This window comes from Rhinatrema bivittatum, chromosome 4, assembly GCF_901001135.1.
Source record: "Rhinatrema bivittatum chromosome 4, aRhiBiv1.1, whole genome shotgun sequence".
NCBI lineage: Eukaryota > Metazoa > Chordata > Amphibia > Gymnophiona > Rhinatrematidae > Rhinatrema > Rhinatrema bivittatum.
The window spans coordinates 138,830,195-138,843,961 of record NC_042618.1 but is presented as its reverse complement, the minus strand read 5'-3'; the positions used below and the strand labels follow the sequence as shown (position 1 = coordinate 138,843,961).

Here is a 13,767-nt window from a genome sequence, read left to right as displayed (position 1 = left end):
CATCTTTTCTGATTTTATGTTCCATTTCAGGACCTTGGGGGATGGAAGGGGGGGAATGGTTAAGCTAAACAAATATAAAGACAGAAAAAAAAAGCCCAAGTGCAGCTCTATACTGTTACATACTTGATTATTTACAAGGGCAGAATTCAAAGCAATTTCCACTGGTGAAAAAAAAAAAAAAAAGAAAAGATTTTACCTGCAGAAATGGATGCTTTGAATTTTGTCTAACCTGTATGTGGGTAAAAAGTACACCCGGTGTTCAACAGCGCATGCGCCTTTATCTGCAAACTGAAGAGGTGTTCCAGGGGGCAGGAGGAGCAGCAATCTGCCTAAATTTTGATTATTCAAAGCCACACATGTTGTTTTGAGGAAAATGTATCTGCAGAGAGAGCAAGCGCAAATCTCTGCAGGTAATTTTTCATTAGACAGTAATGAAAGCAAACACTAACCACCTGCATTTGCTTTTGTTATTACCGCAAGCCCCTAGGTTTAAAATTACCTGCATGATTTGTAAAATGAAACAAAGCTGATTATTGCTTCCTATGCCTATTAAAAATAATCAGGGGCAATAAGCAAAGTTTTAGCCGTGGAAATAGCTTTTGCCATATTGAGGGCTATTTTTCTTACTCCCTTGTTTTTATTGTTTATCTTATCTGTATGCTGGTTAGAACTGTTAATGGTTCTCATAAATCTACTTTTCTTTTCAGGCCTGTTGATCTTTATCCAATACAATGTGAGGGTTAGTATGATGGAGTAATGATTTACAAAACAGGAGTGATTTAGGTGAGTCATGGGGGTAAATGCCTCTCTCCATCTGACTGGCTACTGAAACTGTAACTTGTTCTGGGTCTGGTGCAACAAGAGAAGCATTTAAATTGTGCACTGAAACTCAGTACACAATTTAACTCCTGATGCAGTAAGCTAATGGTTTGCTAATGCACTGAGAGTTAAAGTGTGTTTATTTATTTATTATTTATTTATTTATTTTGTATACCGACATTCGATCGAGATATCACATCGGTTTCCAGATAACAGGTTGAATAGGGCGAGAACTGCCCTATTTTTACATTGTAACAAGATAACAATTAAATTAATTTAAACATAAATTAATTTAAACATAAATAATTCAGTGTTGAAGACTGAATTAAAAAGTGTGCTCAGCCTTTTGCATGGTCTTTACAATGTGCACAAGTTTAAAATTTAAACGAGCACAGAAAACACGTTTTGTGCACAGAAATATTTTATGCACAGAAAATGTGCTTTGTGCACATAAATGAGGCTTTTGAACTGTATTTATTATAGAAAATATAGTTAGAATCAACAAAGCTATAGTTACGAAGAGCCAGAGGTTAAGATTTAAAAGCAGCCTGTTCTGTATTAACAAAAAAGAAATAAACCTCTCCTTGATGCTCAATCTTGAATATCAAAATTGTTAATGTAACAGCTAGGGATATGCAGCCAAACAAATTTTTTATCCTGTTTCATTGGGGTTTTTTTTTCATCTGTTTCATTTTAGTGCGCAGTAAAAAAAATCTGCACATTAACTGAAACAAAACAAAATAAATGAATGCATATCCCTGGAATTGGCTATGTCCACTGAGTGTATAGCACTATAATACTGAATGCCCTCCGGGATCATTTCATTCCCAAGGATGCTTTGAGGGTCCAAAGCTAAAATGCCTCATTCAACAAATAGCAAGGCATCTTTTGTAAAATCTTGTCGCTTGGGGTCATTTTCAAAACATGCTTAAAACAGGATTTTACACGTGTAAATACGCTTTACCCACGTAAATGGGCTTTTGAAAATTGCTACGATAGTATGTTACATTTACATGATAACTCCTTTTAAAATTACCTCCACTATGAGTACCTGCAAATTCCATGAAACAACAGTTTTTTAGATATTTTCCATCTGGCATACTGCTTACTTGGGAGGTTTTTCCACAGTCCGGTATGTGCTAAATAACTGTAGCTGTTGCTGGACCCCGGTCAGGGAGTTAGCAAATTTCCGATTTTGGAGATTAAGAGTGGTTTGTTCAATCCATGTCAGCAAGTCAGATGCCAGCCCGCCATATTTGCCAATCATCTTCTCTGTCTCAATGGCATGGTCCAAAACCTTAGCAGAGAAGAAATAAATTAGGGGGTGTAGTGACTGATTTCACTGCCCCTCTGTGCAATAAGGAGTAGTGATAATGACTAGATCTGGGAGTTTAGATTTATTGTTATCTAATTATGATATATTAAGTTTTGTATAACATCCATCATGTATAAAAAGCACTGTAATATATATTTTATTGTATGTTTTTATTTTCATGTTTATCAATTATGTATGTAACATTGTTACCCACCTCGAACTTTGGAGGGTGCGGGATATAAATAATGTAAAATAAATAAATAAATTAATACATACATAAATAAATATAATGATGTATTAGTTTTGTGTTATGTTTCATATATTTTTATGAATTGTTAATGATGTAATTGATAATGTGTTATGATGATATAGTTTACTGCACTGAGTATAGTCTGTAGACTGTAAAAAGGCATGACCCAAAGGAAAATAGAATATTAGAAGCAGCTCCTAGCTGGCCCCTATGTCTTTGTCATAGCCTCGATTCAAGATGGTGATTTATTGTTGGCAAATGGCAAGCAGGAGTTTCATGCTACAGAGGCAGTAGTGTTTGGGCCTAGAAACTGGCAAGAGAAGGGGGAGAAGAATCACTGTTGCAGGTGAAAATGACCCTGACAGGGGTAATATTGCGACTTATCGCAAAACCATTTTTCCAGATAAAAGGCTGCATGTGGTGCATGTGACAGTTGAGTTTCCTACTCCTGGATACAATAAGTCTGTCTTACCTTGCCAACTCTCTTTCCTTCCACAGCCAAAGCCTTCATTTTGGAAAAATAATGGTAAAATGCCACAACATAGGTGATAATGGATTTTTCATCTGGGTTTTCAGTAAAGACATCTGCAGAACAAGTAATTTCCAGATAAGCCTACCCTTTGCTAGAAGCATGAACAAAGAACAATGTCCTTCACTTGTGGCAGGACAGTAAGCCTAGTTTTCTCTTTCCTTCTAAAGAGCCTACCAGGGAAGCACAGAGTTGCAAACAAGTTCCACATCAAAAAGCCGGAAGTATATAATTCTAGTCTCCCAAAGGCCACAAACCGCTATGCTTGATCTAAGAAACACCATCATCTGTTTATGTTGGCCAACCTGAAACCATGTAGGTTTCTGGCCCTGATGGACCAGATCTGGACAACTTGTCACAAGAGATAGACTGAGCCAGCTTGATATAGCTCCACTGCACCTATGAACATGTAATTGAAATTTGTCTGAGAGAGAGAAAACTACAAGTTCATAGATGTCCTCACTGAATAATGAAGAATTATATATTTAATTGCTCACTGAAGCCCAGAGATGGGGAGCCTGCCCCACTTGACAGAGTGCAGCTCACATGAAATGCTCATCGGATGTTCATCTCTAGCAACCCATTGCTGAAGAGCAGCTTTGTCCACATATGTTCCTGAATAAAATGTATATGTCTTAATACAGGACCTTCTCTTCTTTGGGTGTTGGCATGGGATCTGATTTATAAAAGGTTTTTGGCCCATGTTGTGCCTATGGACAAAAAAAATCCCCTTTTATAAATCAGGCCCCTGGTATTAAGCGCTATAGTAACTTACCTTCAGGGTCGAGAAGTTGGGTGATTCCCAGCTGACGTTCTGCTACACTGAAAGCATGTTCTAGATTGTGTCTAGCATTTGATTTCTTCAGCTTTTCAAAATCTAGTAGATCAGGCCTGAGAAATAGAGAGGATTTTGAGAATGATACTTTTTGTTTCCACAAACAAGACAAAGTTTAAGTTGGAAACAATAACAGAAGGATTTCACACAAGATACATTGTCAAAAACTCATCATTTGAGAAGGCAGGATTCTGGGGAACATCAAGAGTTGGACAGGTCTCTTCAGGGAAGCAGACCTACAAGTCTTTCCCATCAATTAACTGGCACTATTTTACAATGTTACTATTCACAGGATCTAACCTTTGGCTACTTATCAGGCCGATACAGTACAGTGCGCTCCATCGGAGCGCACTGTTAACCTGCCCTTGGACGTGCATTTTCCCTTACCCCTTATTCAGTAAGGGGCGGATAATGCGCGTCCAACCCGCGGCACCTAATAGCGCCCTCAATATGCAAATGCATGCTGATGGCCCTATTAGGTATGCCTGTGCGATACAGAAAGTAAAATGTGCAGCCAAGCCGCACATTTTACTTTAAGAAATTAGCGCCTTCCCAAAGGTAGGCGCTAGTTTCTGCCGGCACCCTTCGACTTAATATCATGCCGATATTAAGTCGGAGGTCCTGAAGGGTAAAAAAAGTAAAAAAAAAATGAAAAAAAATGTAAAATGGGTCGGCGGCTGTCGGGCCGAAAACCGGACACTCAATTTTGCTGGCGTCCGGTTTCCGAGCCCGTGGCTGTCAGCGAGCTCGAGAACCGATGCCGGCAAAATTGAGCATTGGCTGTCAAACCTGCTGACAGCCGCCGCTCTGGGTCAATTTCTACCACACCACCTAATTTAAATACAGAATCATGCGCACAGGCGAGTGGCCTGTGCGTGCACCGGGAGAGCGGGCGTTCGTCCGCTCTCCCGCGGACTTTACTGAATCGGCCCGTATGTATTTTACTATCTGTGGTTGTCCTTTTACGATTTGATGTGGTCTTTTATTCATTTATTTTAAATCTTCTTTTAATTTTGACATGCATTTTAGTTTTTTTATTGGATGTGATTTTATATTATTGTTGTAAACCGTTATGTTGGCATTTACCAAATGACAGTAGATAAAACCAGTAAATAAATAAATAAATAAATAGATAGATAGATATACAAAGGACTAACACAATGGCTCAGTGACAGCAGTAAGGACTGCCATGTGGGAGACCAGGATTTGATTCCTCAGCACAACCTCTGCTCCTCTGAAGCCAGCAGAGGCTACAAGAGTTATAGAGGCAGTACATCATGGTCCCAAGGAGGGGAGGAGTCCAGGCAATGCCAGCTGATCACGCTCAGGATGCCTGCCTTCCAGGCTCCACACAGACTGTGGCCCCTGCATAAGAAACTCTCATTATGATGGCTGAGCGGGGTATACAGAAAGACAGAATTCCTCCAGGATGCAGTCCAAAGTGGGCCAGCATACTGGATATATTTAGTAAGATGCCTAAGAGAATGAGGATAGTTAATCTTCGATTCCTATAGCCTACCACCATGAAAATTAGTTATTTCTCCTTTCACATTTCAATTATAGGTCTAGATTCATCATTTTGCTATAAATATAGCAAAAATAGCAGGGGGCTAATTTTCCTGGTACCACACTGGTATTTTATTGCAAGGGTTACTGGAGAGAGAGAGAGAGAGAGTGAGACTCTATGGAAGCTCACATATAAGTTAACTATTTATACCACTGTAAGAGGGGCCACTAGTAATTTGGGGTGAGGTTTTGGTGGTGGCCTAGTTTTTGGGGGGCAGTTTTACATGCACAGTCGGAGGTACGAACAGCACAGTAGACATCAGTGAAGATTATGTGTGATTTGGAGTGAATAAAGGTATAAAAAGATTAGATTTGGTATATTGTACAAATCTAATATTTTTATACCTTTATTCACTCCAAATCACACATAATCTTCACTGATGTCTACTGTGCTGTTCGTACCTCCGACTGTGCATGTAAAATTGCCCCCTAAAACCTAGCCCACCACCAAAACCTCACCCCGAGTTCATAATGCCCCCTCTTACAGAGGTATAAAAAGTTGACTTACATGTGAGCCTCCACAGATGTGCTCTTTCTCTCTCTCCCTCTCTCTACCACAATTTGCGATAAAAATGTTTTCGGCTGGTAACGCTCAGCTAACGCAGGCACAAAACGCACAGGAAAAAGGTGTAGTTATTACCTGCCTTGATGTGCGAGACACTATCGCTCGCCACACTAACTGACCCTCCTTTCCATTTACTCCTCCCACTTGAATAAAAATGTAAAATGTGTATACGCATTTTGTGGTGCAGTATTTATCGCGGGCGTTACGGCGTTTTCGCGGGCATTAAGGCCCTAACACATTTTGATAAATGACCCTCATAGTTTGGTAAACCATGAGACTGTGCTAAAGGCTGGAGAATTTTAGGACACAGAATTAGCAGATTATCGATGAACATCACCGCGAAGATAGAGCCTGGGGCCCTACGTGTTAATGCCCAGACTGTTTGAGGCAGCACAGCAGCCCAGTTCCTGCAAGAGATGCTGCTTTCCAGTGAGGAGGTGAAAGTACACAAATTATGATGCTATCAACTACAGCACACAACAGTTTGTTCCTTTCATGGTACTTAGTTTTGGCAGTGCAGTGTTCTGTAAAAATGTTAAAAAGGATGTTAGAAGTATGTGAGGTAGGGAGAATTAACAGTCAGAAATAAAGTTAGAAAAAGATGGATGACAGTTCAGTCGTAAACACTTCCCTCAAACACTTGTTGGAGCATAAGTATATGCTTACTGACTTCCAACTATGGGAAGGAGATTTAAGCACGAACAGTAGAGACCTCAATTCAGCATAATATGTGGCTTCCAGTGAAATGTCCCCATAGAGAACAATAACTTCAGAGCCTGCTGGACTTTCTACACTGCAGAAACCAGACCGCTACTGTGTTTTCCCTTAAGCAACACCATAGGGAGTCCAAAGCCAAAATGTTTCTGGGAACCTCAGCACCTCCAGATTCTGACTGAGGTTGCTTGACCGCAATGTTTCTAAATTTTGAAACACGGGTTTTGCCCTGTTTTTCAGTTTCATTCCCATGCCCACCCAGACCTTTCCGTGAGTTTTACCTGTGCTTGTGGATCAGAGCATTGAACGCTAGGCCATCCTTCCAGCTAGATGTGAAATTGGTAACATTAACATGTGAGTAGCTGCAAGGGGAAAAAAAAAAAATAAGTGCTCAGTTAGCATATTTCAGGGAGCTCTATGAATGTCAGCTTTGTTTTAGCTGAACATGAAAAATAGGGTAATGCTCTGCCTTGCCCACCTGATAACAAGGTGCAATACTAGCTCTTAGCTTTGGATAATTATGTGGAGAGTACCAGTACCACAGAGCTAAAAAAATTATTTAAAAATTAAGAGATCTGTTTGCTAGTATTTAAAGAAAGCATAAGGACAAACTTCAAAGCCATTTACATGGGTAAATAATTTACTTTTATAACTTTACCCTCCTGAAAATTGCAGTCAACAGAGCAGACAAAGCATGATTGGGCTTCCTTAGGATGCGTGCTTTTAGCCAGGCTAAAACAAAGTGTTTCCGTGGGCATGCTTAGGGCAGGGGAGTACAAAGGAGCATGTATTTCACATTTTCAGAAGTGTGCACACTATTTTACACAAAAGCTAAATTTCTATGTAAAATAAATAGAAATGAGGTGTCACATGCTGAAAATTCACAAACATCTCTTGGCTCCTGTGTCCAGCCTGAACCCAGCCTCTACCTCTCCTGTTCCCACACCCCTATCAACTAGACTGACCCGAACACTCTTCCCACTTTCCCCTTACTCCTCAAGCTCCAGCCTCTTCTGCCCCCCTTCGATTCTACAGGTTTGCTAGGGATTGTGCGACCCCCGTCCCTCCTCCTTCCAGTGCCATGGCACTGCGGTTTTGCAAAAAGCATGGTAACACACAGTGCCCCCTTGTGGCTAGTGCTGCTACAGTACATCCTCATGGTCCCTGACAGATTCCACCTCAACAGCCTTAATGGGTGCCTTTTAAAAGCCCGGCACATGCTAAAACCAGGAGACATGCGCACAAGTTGACCCAGCGTGTGCCGAGCAGATTTTATAAGGCGCCCATGGACACGCTTATCTCCTGATGCGTGCACAAGGCAAATGTTTCTAAAAAGGGGCGGAGCGTGGGTGTGGTCTAAATGGGGCATGGATATTTAGGGGCCTGGCCAAGAAATATATGCGTAAACACTTACGCATCCTTGTGTGCACCGGGGTCCCCTGCTGCATAAATTTATTTCCTGGCATGGATGGCGTGTAAGTAAAAAAACAAAAAATTTAGGCTAGTCAACGGGGATAACAGAGGGAAAGGGAGGCTATTAAATTTGGGGGTTTGGAAGTCCTATCCCTAAACGTGGTGAACTGGGATCGAGCTGGGAAAACTAACTATGGCGTTGGCACGCATCCCTTATAAAATTCCTTCACTCACGTGGTAAATGCAGCATTTGCGCGCACATCCAATTAAAACTGTGTGTACGTGCATGCGCATCCAGGCTATTTTATACCGTGTGCACATATATGCACACACGATATAAAATGGCCATGTCTCTGGAGTCGAGCTGGCTTACATGCGTCCATGTGTGCCCACGCACCGGTTTTAAAGTTACTGTCTATTTTATATAGTGAAGATACTAGAGAAGTACACCAAATAAGAGACATGAAAAATAAGAATAGATTTTGCTTTTGCTATACCATTTCTGTAAGGATTCAAGCCCACTCCATGGCTGCTTGCTGTTAACAATAAACATTGCAATTTATGTCTCCGTACACATCTAAATACCAGAAGCTTACCCAGCTGTCTTCATCTGACACCAAAGCAACAGTGCATCCTTGGCTGAGCGAGTTTCACGGCCTTCTTGCGTCTCAATAATAATATCTTGTATCTGAAGTATCAAAAATAAACCTGGTAATCCATTGCTAAAAATATCTAGACATGTTTTAAGTCTTATTTCACTTCTGATAATGTTTATTTTGACAGCAACACTGGTAGCTTAGACTTCCAAACATTGCTGTCAGAGCACTGCTGAAAGCTGCTGGAATTGCAGCATCCAGTGATCCAGATGGCTGGAAAGTGTTTCTAAAAGTTCTGGCTGGATACATTCCTGATCAATATTTCCTCACGGAGAAAGCAGTGCTGGGATTTGGGCCAAGAAGTCCATGCAGGACTTTCTTCTTTTTTTTTTTAAGCTGTGCAGCCACTTAACCACCTATATTCTTCTGACTTTAGCCAATTAAGCTTAAAAAGGTACCTGGCTACGTACCTTTAGAACTGCTGTGAGGAAGTCCTAAAGTTAACCAGCTAACTCTGCTGGATATAGCTGAAAACCAACTAAATAAGTCAAATAACATAGCTTCACCCCAAAACACCTGTAGATTCTACAGCTAAATTTTAGAAGGATAATGGCTTGACTGTCTAAAGACTTAGCCAGATAAGTGCCCTGAATATTCAAAAAGATAAGCATTTAGCCAGACAGCTCAGAAGTTATCCAGCTAAATGCCTTTGAATGTGGACCTCTGAATCTTTTATGATGAAAACATAATCTCTGAATCCAGTTTTTGTCGGGCTTGAAAATATACACAAGCAGCATTGCCTTTGCTATCACCTTACATTCAGTTTGTTCCAGCTGTGAGGTTAAATCCAGGTCCCCTCTAGATGGTAAAGCCTGATCCTGGATTGGCATTTTCCTCTACACTAGAGCCAGTAAAAATAAAGGAAAAAAAAATACCTGGGTCCCTCCCTACAGCTATATGGAATACATTTCATTTCCTAAAGTCTGAGGGAAATCTCCCGAGACACAACTTGTTATAAAGTCTGAGGGAAATCTCCCGAGACACAACTTGTTATATGTATTAGCACAGTTCATAATTATGGAACCAATTCTTTTCAAGTGCATTCTTTTCTCTAAAAACATCCCCTTCGTAGAGCACGGGAACAATAAAATAACTGGGGCAAGTGATGAACATTCTGAACTGAGGCATGTAGAGCGACATAAATCCCTCTGAACATTTTTGGCCATTTGGCCACCTGCTGATGAAACTGGCAACCAGATAAGATCTTGGTGTTACCATTGGTTGCATTCTTGGCATAATCCGTAGATATGATGTCAGAGTCAACTGAGATCATAGAAATCATGCACAATGCATCAGTTTGTATGAGAAATGCAGATGAGTCCATGTATAATGGGTATAATGAGCATGCACAATGCTGTCTCTATACGAGTCTTGGGTAATATTAGGTATGGGGCGTACATACCAGTAACAACCTAGGACCAGCCTTTTGGGGTCACAGTAATTTAAGTAAATCTAACAAAGGTTGAAACACTGTGTTTATGCACTGGGCAATGACACAAAATAAAAAATATGCAGGTCTACCTGGAAGCGAAGGATAATTGTCCAAATGAGGCCAAGAATCAGCCTGTGATTTCCATCCACTATGTCATGGGAGCCCATGTTTTCCAAATGCACCTTCTGCTCCTTTAGAAACTGAAGGGCTTTGTCCACGTTTTCTAAGCAGTGAATGCGCATTCTCCCTTTAGTTGGTCTGGGCTACATACAGAAGAAAAATAATGATAAATCTGAACATGCTACTTAAAAAGCAACACAATTTTTATTTGCTTTTATTAAAAAAAAAAAAAGGTCAAAATTTCACCAAGTGCCTAAATTTGATGATACCAATTTTTTTTTTAACCATGGGTTGTGCCATCTGACTCCTGAAGTTAGCCAGACAGCCGGCATTTAAAAATCTCTCCACTCTTAGCCACTCAGTGAAACTAGGTGCTGAATTTATCCGCTTTGAATGTGGATGGCCCCAGAAGCATTCCCGGGTGGGGAGAGGGTTCAATCACTCGGCTCTGATTATCAGCACTAAGGGGTAGATTTTAAAAGGGTGCGTGTGGGTGTATATGTGCGCGCGCTACCTGGCACGCACATATGTACGCCCGATTTTATAACATGCGCAAGCAGGCGCGTGCATGTTATAAAATCCAGGGTCAGCGCACGCAAGAGGGTGCACAATTGTGTACCTTGCACACGCCGAGCCCGCTCTGAGCAGCTCTGCCTTCCCCCGTTCCCTCCCAGGCCGCTCTCCGCTCTGAAATCGGAGCGGCCTCGGAGGGAACTTCCCTACCCCCCACCACACCTTCCCTTCCCTTCCCCTACCTTCCCCGCCCTTTCCTCCCTACCTTTTTTTAGTTCTTTTTTTTGTTGCTGGGGCTGAAGTAAGTTGCCAGCACGCGATCCTTGGCACAGCAGCAAATGGCCGCTCTGCCTGGAGTCTCTGACCCCGCCCATGCCCCACCCACGCCCCGCCCCTTCCTGCCCCTCTAGTAAAGCCCCAGGACTTACGCGTGTCGCCGGGCCTTTTGAAAATAGGCCTGGCGCGTGAAACCCTTTGAAAATCCGGCCCTAAGTGGCTAAGATTGGCCATTTAACTTAAGCCAGCCAAATGGCAATTCCTAAATCTCAATGCCTCAGTTTAACCTCCAAGATTTAGGATCCTTTTCAGCTGTGACTTTATATGGCTGAAAATGTGCTTAAGATCACCAGCTAAGTTTTACATGTTGATCTTAGATACTGCAGAGGCTGCTGAAAATGCACCCCAAACATATCATTATTTTAATTCATGTGTGTACCACTGTGCTAGATGGTAGAACTCTCTCTAGTTCAGGGCATCCTAAATTGGTTAATAGATTTTTAATTGCACAATGATACATTTTGGGAGTACATTGTCAGCTTTCTAGTAGTTAATGCCAAATACCTACAGTACCTGAATGCAATCCGCTTTGAAGTGTCTGAAAGGCAGAATATAAAAAATAAAATGTCTTTGGCAAATTTTTAGAATTTCTGAAGGTTGTATCCCATAATAATATGTGATAATCCCATTAGGGAATACTGTGAAGGAATTTTAATTACGGCATGTCGCTGCTGTAATATAGTAGCAGTCTACAGGCTGAATGGAGGCACAGTATTTATCAATTCAACCCTTTTCCTATTATCATACATCTACTAGTGATCTGTTTATGTGCTGGTCAAACAGAAGGCAGAAAGTAATCTGGCCAGCCTTATGTTTGGGAAAAAGTCTTTCCTGAATTTTGAGCTTGTGGGACCAGCATTGCACTTCTGAGTTTATAGGCACACGTCCTTATTTGTATGTTCACCTTCCACATTTCAGCAGGTCTCAATTGCAAGTTCCTTCCCACCACACTATACATATTGCACATTCACTAATGATTTCAGAATTTTTTCCATAACAAAGGGAAAATCAGTTTCTCACTCTCTTTTAGCTTTTGGGTCCCAAGAATGAGTTTGGAAGAGGAAAAGATAGCCATACCAATTGTTCTCCTGAAAGCACCTCCAGCAATTTAATCAGCATCCGTCCATCTCGCAGATCCATGTAGAGGTCAGAGATTCGACAGGTCACCCGAGCAAGATGAGAGTTCACCCATTTTGTAAATGTCTTCTTCTGTACAACCTCTCGCTCATCTGAAATAATGTTTACATCTTATGTAAAGTTTGTTTAAACATAAAGAACCATCTTTAAAAGGATTTTTCCACATTCCATGTTTACTGAAAACAATTTTATTGAATAAGGCCCCGTGGTCTATTTATCAAATAACTTCTTTGTGCTGTTCTGTGTAACCTTTCTTGACCTGCACTGGATTTAAGGAGTGTAGTGCAAGTCCTTACATCAGTTGGCTGATTTACAAACTGAAATTCTTTGACATCTGAAAATACCCAAGTGAAAAGGCACTTGACCATCTCCTACACAAGTGAACTGAGGAGCGAGAATAAGGAACTGCTTTCTGTGTGTTACCCACCTTTCGTAAAAGACAACAGATCATGCGAGATGACTTACTCACGACACTGCAGGGAGGCAAAGAGTGCTCTCGTTAAGATCTGTAGAATTATAAGTTAGCACCAAGCACGTGCATGCAGTCTGCTGACCATGCGAGCCCAAGACAGAGAGAGAAATGTGCTCTAATGCAATGTCTCAAAGTTATTGTTTGTGTACAATTAGGAACTAATGTACCATGAGCACTGGTGCCAGTAAAGCAGGAGGATTTCTGTCAGCTACTGGAGCATGAATTTTCTAAGAGACTCACCAGCACAAGCAACAGCAACAATTCCCCCACCGTTTTTTAGATCAGCAACACAGTAGGACAATGAGATGAGACTTTGGTGGTTTGCCATGCAAACACTTGTTATAGCTACAGACCTTCATTTTCGTTTTTTGTTTATTTTAATTTTTCCCGGGAATTTACCAGAGTTTATTATGACAAGAACAAAAACAGAAGAAAATCAGTGGAAAAATGATTAATTATTTTTCCAGGTAAATATCAGACTTATTGTAGTGGACAGAAACCAGGAGAGTAAATCTTTATTAAGCAGATTCTCCTCCCCACCCACTCAGCAACAGATCCCCCTTACCCCCCATCCCTTGGGTAGCATGTCCCTCTTTCTCCCGGCCCCCACAAAGAATCTCCCTCTTGCCGACTCCCACCCCTTCCCACCCCAGAACAGCATTCATCCATACTGGTGATGGCTCCAGGCTCCTCCTCCCTCCTTCTTTGACAGTATGCTGTGGCTCCTGAGCTCTCCAGCACTGCACTTCTGCTTTTGTACGGGCCAGGAAGCCTGCTGGGAAGGGGTTCTGGTGGAGTGGAAGGGCCACTTCAAGCATCACATCAGCAGCACAAGACAGAGTTGCGGAGGCAGAACTTGAAACATCCCATTAGTGGGCTTTTTTGCAGATGGGGGTGGGACGTATGACTTGAAATGCAACAGATGCTTTGTGCCACAGTGGTGGGAGGCCTTGAAACGCTGCATTCCCAACTCTGGAGCTGCTCTTTAAATCATCCTAAAATTAGGGTGAAAATAGGCTTAAACCAATTGTCACCTTTGGAAAAGTCTGGGAATGTATGGGTGAAAATGGAGGAACCTAGATAATAGCTCATATT

At 41.4% G+C, this 13,767-nt stretch overlaps 1 protein-coding gene across 2 annotated transcripts in view; it reads right to left on the bottom strand.

The window, feature by feature from the left end:
- SPTB (spectrin beta, erythrocytic) overlaps nt 1–13,767 on the bottom strand; it is a 273,420-nt gene that overhangs the window by 138,382 nt on the left and 121,271 nt on the right. For both annotated transcript variants that reach the window (XM_029598897.1, XM_029598898.1), the window contains exons 4-10: nt 12,141–12,292; nt 10,184–10,357; nt 8,603–8,694; nt 6,875–6,955; nt 3,689–3,804; nt 2,857–2,969; nt 1,929–2,116 (exon numbers count right to left, since the gene is read on the bottom strand). In XM_029598897.1, coding sequence (XP_029454757.1) covers nt 1,929–2,116; nt 2,857–2,969; nt 3,689–3,804; nt 6,875–6,955; nt 8,603–8,694; nt 10,184–10,357; nt 12,141–12,292 — 916 coding nt within the window. The remainder of the gene's footprint in view (nt 1–1,928; nt 2,117–2,856; nt 2,970–3,688; nt 3,805–6,874; nt 6,956–8,602; nt 8,695–10,183; nt 10,358–12,140; nt 12,293–13,767) is intronic.